Here is a 13,668-nt window from a genome sequence, read left to right as displayed (position 1 = left end):
CTGTAGGTGCAAGTCCGCCTGGGAATACTGGGTGCAAAGTCGAGACTGAAGGTTGCCAACCATAACCATATGTCAGCAATAAAGTTTGGCTACAATCCTGACATGCTTAGCTTCTGATGTTGCAAGCATTTGGAGGATAGGGTATGGAGGAGCAACTGATCATGTTAGCTCCCTCCCCACAACCAACCAAAGCAAGGCATTGGCCCCTCATCTGTGATTTGCAAGAACGCCACTTATAGGGCCCAATCCTATCCAACTTTCCAGCTCTGGTGCAATCGCAATAAAGTCATGAGGTAAGGAAACAAGAGTTTCCATACATTAAGGAGGCCTCCCCACGATAGGGTGCAGTGCACTCCCCATGGGCACAGCTGCACTGGCACTGGAAAGTTGGATAGGATTGGGCCCTTAATTGTCTGCTCTTTTGCTTATCAACTTGGTCCATGGGATGAATGCGGTGGCCTTTGACACCTTCTTGCTCTTTACTCCTTCCTTTGAAGGTAGGAAAGACTTTTGCCTCACTACACACTGATGTGTCCATTTCCTGGTAGCTAATTGGGTTGGTTTCATTTGGAATTGCAGGTACTGGAACTCCCTGAGGAATCTGGTTGTCTCCCTGCTCAACTCCATGAAATCCATTATCAGTTTGCTCTTCCTCCTCTTCCTCTTCATCGTCGTGTTTGCTTTGCTGGGAATGCAGCTGTTTGGAGGACAGTAAGTTCAAGCCAAGCTGCATTCCTTGTGCAACAATCTTGGGCCAGAAGCCCACTTATGACTCTCAGTGGAGAGAGAATGGGGTTGGGGTTTTCAAAATGTCTGGCATGGAGGATCAGGCTCTGGACATTTATCAAGCTTTGGGTTGTGGGGTCCTGCGTGTGGAGAGTTGGCTGCCTTTCTAAATGGACAAAAACACAAGGGGACCTTAGAAGTCCTTTAATCCAACCCCCATCAGAAGTGTCCCTAGGGTTAATGTCACCTGGTATAAGATCTCATTGTAACACCCCCATGATGGACCTCCTCCCATACCATACAGAATAAATGCAGTGGCATCACTAGGGTTGGGGTCACTTCTAATAACTTTATTTACTTATTTCAACCAGTCACCCAATACAGGGTCACCCAATAAATCAGTAAACAACAAAAAACCAGTGGCCAGCTTGATGGCACTCATACAACAGAAGTACTTGCTAGTACTTCTAGTACTTGCTCTGATACATGGAAATGAGAGCTGATTTGTACTAACACCATATTGGTTCCCTGCTGTGTCATAATAACACCTCATTGGCTCTTAGAACAATCAGTCTCATTGTTCCGTTTTGAGTTTAAAAGATCCACTTTTTGTTACATAAGGCAGTTGTGTTTTCTGGTTATTTGGGCATAGTTTTTGATAGAATACAGATATTTCAACTGTTTCTTTCATTGCATTCTGCATTAAATCTGCATTGAATGGAATTAACATGATGGAATTATTCGAAAATACTAATATTTCACAGTTTTGGCCACTATTGGTGTCAAATTCCCCCCCAGGCCATTACCCCATGTGGTGTACAACCCCTGCACCCCCCCCAGCAATGCCACTGCCCCCTGTTTACTGAGGGAGAGTGGCCAAACACGGCAGGGGGTTGAGATGCAAGACAGGAATCAGGGAAAGGTAGTAGGAGGAAGCAGGAGGAAGCATCCTCACACCAGGGATAAGTGGCTTGGATAGAAAGCCAGCTCTGAGACCAGGGTTTGATAGAGCCTTATGGACTAGGATTGTGAGTCATTGTGAGTCTGCTGACAGCAGACTGGCCCTCCTTGAGCAAGGACAGAGCTCCATCTGCCAGGGCTGAAGTAGAATCAGAATGCTGGGAGCCTCAGTGCAAGGCAACACACAGTCTTATAATTGATTTTGTGGCTGGGTGTGTTGACCGGTTGGATTGTACAGAGGAAGTCTTCAAATGGCACAAGAGATTGGGATAGAAGTGGGCGGCTTCTAGCAAATCCAGACCAGCTTTAATCAGGAGGGATCTGGCTGTCCTTGGTTGGGAGATCCCAGGAAGGCTCCAACTCTTGATGATGTTGATCCATTTGGGGATTGGACTGGGCCCCATCAAGTCTGGGGCAGTGAAATGGATGCCTCCAATCTGGCTTATGAACCACCACCCCCCACTGGAATTCAGTGGAAAAAGCAAAGGAACATCAGGCTTCTGCTACTCTGTCCATACTCCTTAATGCGAATTTTTTTACTTTATTCTCAGGTTTCATTTTAACGACGAAACGCCAACCACCAATTTTGATACTTTCCCCACTGCCATTCTAACTGTGTTCCAGGTAAGGCTGCTTTTATTCCCACATCCCCAAGAACATGTACAGTTGTCTTGATGCTTTTGGTGTGATATTGGACTCATGCGCGGGTGTGTGCCCGGCTTTCCAGGTGTAGAAAGGCTGCCCTGGGCTTCAGGGTCATGTCTCCCACTGCAGAATTTTCTGTGGCTTTGGATGTTGTGGCCCTGGTGTTTGTTTACTCAATTTATATCCTGCTTTTCTCCCTGAAGAGCACCCAAGGCAGTTCACAACACATTAAAAATACATATGCATTAAAATACATAAAATTAAAAATGCATTAAAAACACCATATTAAAAGCCAACCAGTGGCAAATTGCTACATCCATATAATCCAGCTCATCAGAGAAGGTCCTTTCACAAGTGCCGCCACCTAGGGAAGTGAAGGGGTGGCAGCAAGAAGCAGGGTCTTTTCAGTAGTGGCACCAACCCTATGGAACTCGCTCCCTCTTGATTTAAGAACTGCTCCCTCCTTGGAGATTTTCCAGTGAGGCCTAAAGTCATTTTTGTTTAGACAAACTTTCTTGGCCTTTTTTTGTCATTTCAAAATTACAGACTTGGTCATTCTTTTAGAAAATACTGGCTGCTCTTCTTATGCTTAATTGTAAAGGTGATTATTGGTTTTAAGATTATCTTAATTGTTTTATGGGTATATTGTGTACACCCATAAAACTTTCTGCAAACTTCCCATTTGCTTTCTGCAAATATTCTCTGTACTTTTGCATCTGCTTTTTGTGTAAACTGCTTTGGGTCCTTTCAGGGAGAAAAACAAGATTAAAATACTGTAAATAAATGAAAAGCAATAAAGACAATCAGTCGTAAGAACATGGGCCACACAATCCTAACATGCTGGAACAGGCAGGCAGGCAGGCCTGCGCTGTATTTAGAGCAAGTGTCAGGCTGTCTGAGGCTCAGCATTGGGAAACTTTTCCCCTTACCACTGTGAGAGCCACAGCAGCCCCAATGGGGCTCCTCTAATCTGGGCCACCTAAATTGGTGGTGTAAATCTGAGCAGCCTGGAGCTGCCCAGGAATGGGGCTTATGCCAGATCCTGGCACCGCCTCCCACTTCCCGCCACCTGCCCTCCCCCCGCCCCGAAACACCTCCCTCTCATCCTCCCCACACTGGCTGAGTTCAGCCAGCACAACCTTACCAGGCTCCAGGGCTCACATCCATGCTCCAGCCTATCTACCCCAAGAGTGGCATGAAAGTGCTTTACGGCACTCTCGCGACATTCTTCAGCACAAGGGACATGCGCTGGCCAGAGGGGCACTCTAGATTGCACCCCTAAATCGCCAGTCTGTGACGTGACTGTGACGTGACGTCGCCAGTCTGTGACGTGGTCTGTAAAGGGCCAGTCTGTGACAAGTGAGCATACCTTTTAAAAACCCCAAAGCTTTATGGAATAAGATTTTCAGGCTTCATCAGAAAGCTTCTAACAAATGGGAGAGAATTCAACAGAACCGACTACCGACCGAGAAGCCCCTATTTCTGGCCACCACCCCCCAACCTCTCTCGATGGCGGTACATCCTAAAGGGCCCTCTCAGGTGACTGAAGAGAACAAGTTGGTTTATATGGAAGGAGATAGTGGTGTCAGCAGCTGAGGCTGACCTTTTTCCTGGCTTTGCTTGCGGCTCCCTAAACTAATGAGTACAATAGCATGAGATGGGCCTGAGGTCATGGAGGAAAAATAAAAATAAATAACTGAGCACTTGGCGCTCCAACATTCTGCAGAATGTGTAATTGGGAACTAGGATCACTGAGGAATTGAGAGAAAAGTCATAGCCTTCAGCTAAAAAGTGTGTCAGAAAGGGCGAGGAGCTTCTTCAACAGCTGCTCCAGTTCCTTGCTGTGAAACTCAACCATCCTAGGATTTAGTGGTCAACCTGCCTATTGCAAGAGGGGAGTATCTCAGTGGACAGCGAGGACAAAGGTCTTTTTCCTCTCACAAAACCTCAGAACCAGGGATGTCCACTAAAATTGACTGGCAGGAGAATGAGAACTGACAGAAGGAAATATTTCATGATTGATTGGTGATGTGGTGATGGCACCTGGCCTAGATGCCCTGGAAAGGGGATTGGACAGCTTAATGCGTGAAAAGTTCATCACAGGTTCATCACCATGATGGCTTACATGCAACCTCTAGAGGTAGCTTACATTAGAATACCAGATGCAAGGGAGTGGCAACCAGATGCCGGGATTGTGTGTTCCCAGAGGCATCTGGTGGGTCAGTGTGAAATGCAGGACTAGGTGGGCCCTTAGGCTTGATTCAGTAGGGCTCTTCTTAAGTTGTTAACTTGATCAAACAGGCTTAAGCTGCAAGAGAGAAGATTCTGGTTGAATATCAGAGAGAAAACCTTTAAAATATGATCCGTTCAACAGGAGACCAAGCGAGGCAGTGGGTTCTACCTTGCTGGAAGTCTTCAAGCAGAGGTTTGGCGGGTGCCTTTTTGAGATACTCTAGAGAGAGCTCTCCTGCTTGAGAAACATGGCCCCTCAACTGAAGGGCCCTTCCAATTCTACTAGTATGATTTTGGCAACTGCAAAGGACACCTCATTGTACCTGCCCTCTGTTCCAATTGTGGGGAGGCGGGTCTGCCAGCACACCGTAGGAAGGCTGCACCCCATAACCAAACAACCCGGCAACATCCCAGTTGCCTTAGCAAAAGAGGGAAAGATAAGGATAACTGGAAGGGAGAGCCAGAGGATCAGGAAGCATGGCACTAGGGTTAAGAAAATGGAGGCACTTCCTCTCCTGCCAGAAAACTCAGATGGTTAATAGGGTCCCAAGCCAGTGTAAAATGTTTAACTGGGTGCTCATTAGCCAGCCAGTCACTGGTATTGATCTCCAGCAGTCCACAGAGAGTAGGAAAGAGTAGTGGCTGCAACTCTTTCCTTCTTATTGTTCTTGTTCACAAATGAATCCGAGCTGTCCAAAACAAGTAGCTGCCCCCTCCTCCCTGCGAGGCATAACTAGAAGTCCTGGCATCCAGGGCACATTGTAACAGCACATGATGTCACTTTTACGTTTTCCCCAGAGGAGGGGGCACTGCACTTGGAGAACATGCCCCTAAGGGTCTGCCCTAGTTATATCTCTTCTGCCCCTCCCAAGCCATTACCACCAAAAACATCTTCACCAAGCTCTGAAAGAACATAAGGGAGCTGGCTTGGGGAGCCCCCTTCAGCGGGAAGCTTTGTCATGAGAGCACCACCCCACTACCTGTGTCTTACAGTCTCTAGCTTGGAGCTTTGCTTCTCTTTGTGCCTGGGATGGGGTTTCATGGCCTCTCATTGCATCTCATGAAAACAATTTTGTTAATTAATGTTACAGATTCTGACTGGGGAAGACTGGAACGCTGTGATGTACCAGGGGATTGAGTCCCAAGGGGGCGTCCACTCGGGAATGTTCTCGTCCATCTACTTCATTGTCTTGACGCTGTTCGGCAACTGTATCCTTGACCAACTGAATTTGCCAATTTGTTTGTGAGGAAATGCTTGCCCAGAATTCTCAGCAACCTGATAAAGGGCAGCTGGTGAACCTCACTGGAAAGCCGTTGGCTAGGGGATGAAATATGGATGCTTCTTTGAAGAAGAAAGGGGAAAAATTAAGCCTGTTGAAACTTTAATAAGAAAAGTTTCCATTAAACTCAGTGGGGCTTACGTCTGAGTAGATGTACCTAGGATTGCACTGTGCATAAGAAACTTATGTGACATGGGAGATCTATGGTTTTGACTTATTTGGTTGAAAACAGTTGTAAAGGGTGTGTGTGCGTGTGTGCGCTTATCATTTGGATCAAGTTGTGATGCTGTATATGGGAGATTAACCTGTTCCCTAGTGTATCAACTAAAAACCACCTCTAGCATTAATGGAAATTTCCACTGTTTAACTTCTCCTACTGTCCTCTGACTGACAAGGGGCCCCCAGGACCCCAGCTAGTCCTGGAGACTGAATACACTGCTGGACTTACTATTCTGAAAGTGGGGAAATAGCCATTCTTATCTCATATGAATATAAGAAAAGCCCCGCTGGATCAGGCCAGAGGCCCAACTAGCCCAGCTTCCCACAGTGGCCCGCTAGATGCCTCAGGGCATCCCTGCATCCTGATGCCTATCCCTTGCACCTGACTTTCTAAGAGATGCAACCTTAAATTCGGAGGTTTGCATCTAGTCATCATGGCTTGTTTCCTCCATCAATCAGTCCAATTCCCTTTTGAAGGTGTCTAGGTATCCAGGTGCCATCACCACATCCTATGGCAAGGAGTTCCAGAGTTTTATCACACGCTAGATAAATAAATATTTCCTTTCATCTATTCTGACTCTCCCGCCAGTCAATTTTTTTGGACGTCCCTGGTTCTAGTGTTGTGTGAGAGGGAAAAGATCTTCCTTCTATTCATCCCATACATCATTTTATAGGTCTCCATCAAGCCCCCTTCCCCTCCCAATCCAGCCTGTGAGGAGCCCCTGGTCTCCAATGAGCCTCTGGCTCTCAAGAGATTTGCTGGTGCCTGTGGTGGCCTATTTGACCTCTCAAGTGACCTGCAGGACGAGAGTTCCGTCCACTGCTTGCTGTTTCATGTCTGTGATGTAGCAGCGGTAGTGAAAGAAAAACTGACCTTTTATAGGCCTGGAGCTATTGCAAGACCTTCATTCGTTCTTATAAGTTCCATCTCTAATATATTCATGTATGTAAATTTATTCAATTTTGAAATATAAATTAATTCCCAGCCCCCGACACAGTGTCAGAGAGATGATGTGGCCCTCCTGCCAAAAAGTTTGGACACCCCTGATCAGATCACACTGAATCTGCCTAATTCAGCTCTCTTTCAAGGCTATTACAAACACAGTAGACTTCAGAATGGGATGAATTTCACAGAGCATGCAAAGAGGAACAAGTCCACTGAGAAACTGACACTCAATGGGAGTGTTGTATGAGGGTCCCAAAGTTAGGCTGGTGCTGTTGTCATTGCTTCACTGGCTCTCCTCCAAAAGCTCTTCCTGATTGAGTAAGCCTCCAAGCAACAGAATATTTACTCCTGGTTAGGAGTAAATTACAACTCAGCCACAAAGGGGGGGGAGGCTAAGCTATAATAATAGTCATTATTCTCCTTAAACACCTGGAGCCAATCAGTCATCTCCTCACCAGATTGTTGGAGATGAACTTCCCTGGGCCTGCTGTGCCCAGCTCTGGATGATGTCAAATCCCTTCAAAGATGATCCTCACAGGGGGGTGCTTTTAAGAGTGAATTCTTTGCCATCTTCCTCCGGTCTCATTGCAGTTCTGAAACATCCTTTTCCATTTGAGTGTCTGGTATTGATCATGTAACGTCTCCAAGGGGAGGGCAAATGGGGTGAGATGAGGAATCTTGTTCAATCTTCCCCCCATCCCTCCCCTCCAGCCGTCACTTCCCATCACTGCAATCTGATCTGTTCCTGATGCAGTCGTGCGTGGCATCAGCAGGCTGGAAAGCTCTGTGGGGCACCCAGCGCATTGATAAAAGAGCCCACACAAAGTGCTATTCTCCAATTTTCAGGGACTTTTGTGGAGGAAACTGCTGCAGGGACGAAATGACATGTGGGGGGGGGAGGGTTTCTCAAGAGGTTTTTGACCTGGAAAGGTGGGGTAAAATAAATAGAAAACCAGCCACCAGATACTTTGAAACACAAATAAAATCCACAGAAAAACATGTTGGAATCTGACCTGATTTAAAAAAAACCTTCCTGAAAACTGCTGGTGTGCTCCCTGGGGCATTTGGTGGGTCACTGTGAGATACAGGAAGCTGGACTAGATGGGCCTTTGGCCTGATCCAGTGGGGCTGTTCTTATGTTCTTATGCTTTCAGCTTTAAAGACAATAGGGGAGGGAGCCTAATGTCTTTTCTGGGGGGCATATCTCCAGAACTATGGAGCCACTACCAAAAAGGCCTTGTCTCTAGGGACTGCCAACGCATTTCAGTTATAGGCAAGACAGGGTTTCTACGGCCGATTAAAAGGCTCATGCAGGTTCCTCGGAGGGCTGCAGTGTGCTGTGTGGTGTTATTAACAGAAGCTCATTCTGAAAATGCCACACTCCACCATGCAGCAGTCATATGACCCCCACCCCCAAAAAAATCAGTCTTCATCAGAATGTTTGAGAGCTTCCCTTCTGGGGTTAACAGAAGCTTTGGGAAAGTCATTTTTGTCTGGACCATGGGGTAAGGAGATGGGGTGAAATTTCCTCTCCCTGTGCATTGCTGCCCCAGTCTTGATTAGATCCTTTTACTCCAACTTGTGGCTATTATTGAAATTTAAACTCAGATGGGCCAAACCATGGGTCAGTTGATGGTAAGTGCCTTTGGCCCTTGGAGTCCTATGTTGCTATCCAGCTGGCAAGAAGAGTCACTGCTTTTCAGATCAATACTTACTTAGAACTGCCAGTGAGATAAAGAATAGCCTCAATTTTTCCAAGAGGGCCGAGGCACACAGGAAGGATGAGAAGCAGAAATGGCTGGGCCCTCCCCTGCTCGGGTTTGCAAGGTCACAACTGCAAGACCCTTCCTGTCCTTTAGGGTTAGGGTTAGGGTTAGGGTTAGGGTTAGGGAATGCATATGCATTCATTTAGGCCTGTACAGCCCTAGATCTCAGGCAGTACATGAAAAAGCCCCTTCATTCAGCTGCTGCCTCCACTTCTCCCTCCTAAGATTTGCAAAGAAAGAGGGGGACATCTCAGGTGCAATTCAAAGTGCTGGCTATTTTGACCAAAATAACTCAAATAACTCAAAATGGTCAAAATTTGACCAAAATAACACAAACCTCCCCCCCCCATATGAAATTGCTTGTCTCCCTGAGATCAATGAAGAGGAATTTTCACACATCCCACCACTGCAGAATTGTGTTGACTTTGATGTGCGAGGGGGCCTTCTTTGTAGTGGCACCCAGGTTCCCAAACCCCTTCAGGTTCCATCCCTTCCACTCTTCTGATTTTTCTTCCATTTAGCCCTTGGGACTGCAGTTTATATTGAAGCCAGTAAAGGAAAGGGAGAATAGGAGCAATATGGAGCTATCCCTAGCTGTGGAGCATCCTGCAACCATTCCTGTTGCCCATCTTCACCTCCTGACTGTTCTGGAGAAAAATTTGAAGTGTGACTTGTGTCATCACCAGAGGCCACCAGAGGAAGGATGCCCGGTTGTATTCACAACTCTAGCTGGAATCTGGCAGCCTGTCCTCAGCACCTTTGTTGGTTGCAGGTCAGGAGTGGGGACAGAAGTCAGGGGGAGGTGGCTGGAGGCCACGGGAGAGTCTCTTGAGCGCACTGGGTTCGGCAATCTTTTTCAATGCTCTTTAGCGACTTAAACAGACACCCTGCTGAACGTCTTTCTGGCCATCGCTGTGGACAACCTTGCCAACGCCCAGGAGCTGACCAAGGTGAGTTGATCACGGAGCCCGCAGCAGCAGGGTGGGCAGCTGCTGGGCCAAGGTTTCCTTCTAGATTCCTGAGTGCTCCTCCAGTTCATTTGAAAGATTCCTTTGAGCTGTACTCAGCCTCTTGCTTCACCTCCCCTAAGTGGATTTTGCTGTGCCTGTGAAGACATCTCTGGGGGATGCTACACAGGGAGGGATGGAGAGGTGCCTTCCAGTCTTCAACACTTGGCTTTCAGCTTGGCAGGGGTCCGTCTCCCATGCCAAGTGGTGAATAACTGCCTTCAGGCTGAATCCAGAGCTCCAGGCCTGGGCTTCCAGCAACATCTCTCCACCCCTTTGGCAGCCTTGTTTCAATTGAGTCATTTTTCTTCCTCCTGTCAAAAAGGAAGATCTCTTTACTTTCTTGTAAAACCCACAATACCTTTTTCTGGGGGAGGGGGATATATTTTAGTTTTTGCCCAAAAGAGCCTGAAAGATCAGTGGGAACCTCTGGCCTCTGGCTAGGAGAGAGTCCCTGGAGCGTGGAAAGAGGCACTCTCCCTATTTCTGGGTAAAATCCTTTAAATTTTCCCTTTTGAATATTTCAGAAGAATTGTAGACTGGTGTGCAACTTTGTGAGTGTTTATGGTGGAGCACCATTAAATATGGATGAAACCAAAAGCACTGATAAATTGCACAGCTCCGTTTGAAATGCTCTCTGTTTAATTCAAACCATTAACCCGTTTAATTCAACCCAATCCACTAGAGCTTTGTGAAGGAGGAACTGGAGAAACAAGAGATCAAGGGCTTCAATGAGATGGCACAACTAGAGAGGGCAGGGTTTATTGCTGAGTAAACATGATCACACACACACAAATCTAAATTGGCCTGAAGCTCGGGATTTGGATGATTTCAAAATGATAATTGCATTTCAATTGCTAATCAGGATTCAAAATCAGAGTTGTGAGTTGGGTGTCCAATATAACAATCGGAGCAGAGTGGCAAATGGACCCTGCGCATGCCCGATCTCATCTGATCTTGGAAGCTAAGCAGGGTCAGGCTTTGTTAGTACTTGGATGGGAGACCACTTGGGAATACTGGGTGCTGTAGGATTATACCATAATCTTTCAAGACTGAAGGTTGCCAACATCTGGAAGCCCACAACTTCTGGAAGCTCTCTCCCCTCCCTCCCAAGAAAAGATAGCAGCAAAGGCAGGTCCTCCCTCTCACTTCCTTGCCTCAGTTGTAGATAAGGTCCTATAAGCAAATAGAGCAGTGGCTCTCACACATTTAGCACCGGGACCCACTTTTTAGAATGAGAATTTGTCAGGACCCACCGGAAGTGATGTCATTGTCAGAAGTGACATCATCAAGCAGGAAAATTTTTTAACAAAAAGAAACACAATTTTTTAAACACATTGACCCAGGATTAAGTCATTACTGTCATTGTTAAAAGTAGTAGCTTGTTAAACAGGTCTGTAATATTTCCCCAAATGCAGTCACATACCATGGGAGCATGAAGTCGAATATATTAAAAATAAAATATTGAAATGAATGGGGACACATCTGAAATTGACTTGTGACCCACCTAGTAGGTCCTGACCCACAGTTTGAGAAACACTGAAATGGAGAGGGTTTCAAATGTGGTTTTCTTAGTGCAGAATTAAGGGACTGCACTCTAAATCAGGATTGGTTCAAATCTTACCTCTACTACAAACTCACCAGGAGGCCTTATGTCTTTTCAGCCCTTTCAGCCCTTTTCAGCCCTTATGCCCTTTCAGCCTTAGTCTTCCCCACCTGCAATATACATTCTTGCTTACCATATACAATATACATGCTTGCTTACCATACAGGTTTGTTCTGAGACTAGCATGCTACATGTGAATCACATTGCATGCTCGGAAAATACTATGTTAATACCACATTTTGCGTAGCGAATTCTGGAAATGCAGGATTATGCAGAAGATGGATAAAGTGGATGGGGGATGTTCTTTTCCTTCTCACACAGCACCAGAACCAGGCGATGGCTATGAAAATTGAGTGCTGGGGGACTTAGAACACACAAAAAAATTAATTTCTTTACCCAGGGGTAATTGCTCCTCTTTCTTCTCAATGCTTCTCTTGCTGTCATCCTTAGAACAACCCACTGTAAGAGAAATACAATTAGACCCATGTTCCAGATGGGGAGGACTGAGGCAGAGCAGCCTACTGCAAGTATATCTGAATTTGCTTCACTGCTGAAATGCTGGGTTGCAGCTCAGTTTCCAAGCCAGTAAGCTACTCTGTCTCTCATTTCCAAGACGATATCCTTCTGCATACATAGGATGCCTCCCTTTTGTTTCAGCAACCTGATGTTGCTACCAAACAGACAGGCTCTGCTCCTTCAGTCTCAGGATCTAAGCTTGATGACTGACGTCCAGAGGATGTCATTAGTCGTTAGCAATCACAACTGTGCCAACAGATGGGTCTAGCCTGGAGACTCACGCGGTGGGACAGGCCTTCCAGTGCTAGCCATCAGTCCCACATTCAGAGCCCAAACCTAACCAAATCCCTGTGTTCTGATACAGTGGAGCTGGTGCAGCCTCTGCTGTATCCAGCTCAGGAACAGAGGCTGCTGGAGGTCTCCCTGTGGTAAGGGAATCTTTAGCTTCAATGGGGCTACTTGGATCTGCACCAGTGAAATAGCTAGCAAAAGGCCAAGCTGATCTGTATCAGGCTTGCGAGAGGGGATAAGACATGGTAGAGGCCACCTCCACTGTCTCCTCCCCCCCCCCGGCCTGATACACCTACTCCCACCTTCCCCTGCCACATTACACTCCCTCCCCCAGTTCTGCCCTCCCCTGCCCTCACCACCCTACAGAATGCCTAGCTGGGCTGGTACTTACTTCCAACTGGTGGCGGGAGGCCGGTGCATGCCTTTCTAACAGCAGAACAGGCTTGAGGGGCCTTATGACATGTTTGCAACAGTGTGCATGCTTGTCCTGCTGGCGGAGGACAGCATAGAAATGGGCTCTCCAGTATGGGATTGTTGATATCTCCAGGCATGGCTCTGCTTGAGAACTTGGCAGTCCAGGCAGTGGTGGTAGACTCAATGTAAGAGAGTTCCTTATGAATCTTGAAGGATGTCCCCATGATGGGGGGGCATAGATTGCAATAGATTCCAAGTCGGGGTTGGATGGCACATGCATTGAAGTTGAATGCTGAATATCTGAGCCAGCCCGTAGCCTAGCCGCACATTGATAAATGTGCCGGCAGTTGGCAGCTGAGAAATTTGTGTAATTGTTTAATGGGGGGGTCTTTCATTTAAGTCTGGCTTGGATTCCTCCTTGATGAACCTCTACAAAGATTTGCTACCAAACAGACAGGCTCTGCTTCTTCAGTCTCAGGATCTAAGCTTGACGACTGACATCCAGAGGATATCATTAGTCAGCAATCACAACTGTGCCAACTGTGCAATCACATCTCTGTACCAAGAGATGCATGGACTGGCCAAGCAATGCTCCCAACGCTGTGAGCAGAGCAGTATTTTTCTTTCTGAAAAGCAAGGAAATAAAATGAATGAACCATGCCAAACTTCAGAGCATGTTGTTGTTTCAGAGCCCAATCCTGTGCTTGGTGGCACGGCTCCGTGCTGCTGAGCACTGTCGCAAACATGCCATAAGGCATGTTTGCTAGCCTCACTGCCGGGCTCCTGCCCATGCTAGCCCAGTGCCGGCCTGTGCTGGGCTAGTGTGGGGCGGATCACACAGACAACAGGATCCCTGTCTCCTGTTGCCACACCCTTGCAACTGGTGTTCAGAGATAGGCTTCCTCAAAAATCCAAAGGTTGCATACAGTGATCAAGACTTACCTGTGCTGGGCTTTTTCCTCCATCAATCTGTCCCCTTTTAAAGGCATCTAGGCCAGATGCCATCACCACATCCTGTGGCAAGGAGTCCCACAGAGTATGTGATGTGTCAAGAACTACT

General features: G+C 46.9%; 1 protein-coding gene across 1 annotated transcript in view; it reads left to right on the top strand.

Annotated features, from left to right (window-relative positions):
* CACNA1B (calcium voltage-gated channel subunit alpha1 B) overlaps positions 1 to 13,668 on the top strand; it is a 198,956-nt gene that overhangs the window by 87,498 nt on the left and 97,790 nt on the right. The window contains exons 13-16 of the mRNA XM_066610860.1: positions 580 to 711; positions 2,238 to 2,310; positions 5,655 to 5,772; positions 9,657 to 9,724. Coding sequence (XP_066466957.1) covers positions 580 to 711; positions 2,238 to 2,310; positions 5,655 to 5,772; positions 9,657 to 9,724 — 391 coding nt within the window. The remainder of the gene's footprint in view (positions 1 to 579; positions 712 to 2,237; positions 2,311 to 5,654; positions 5,773 to 9,656; positions 9,725 to 13,668) is intronic.

The sequence above is a fragment of the Tiliqua scincoides genome, chromosome 16 (assembly GCF_035046505.1).
Source record: "Tiliqua scincoides isolate rTilSci1 chromosome 16, rTilSci1.hap2, whole genome shotgun sequence".
In the NCBI taxonomy this organism is placed as follows: domain Eukaryota; kingdom Metazoa; phylum Chordata; class Lepidosauria; order Squamata; family Scincidae; genus Tiliqua; species Tiliqua scincoides.
The sequence above is the reverse complement of the archived record's forward strand: the minus strand, read 5'-3'. Positions and strand labels throughout refer to the sequence as shown.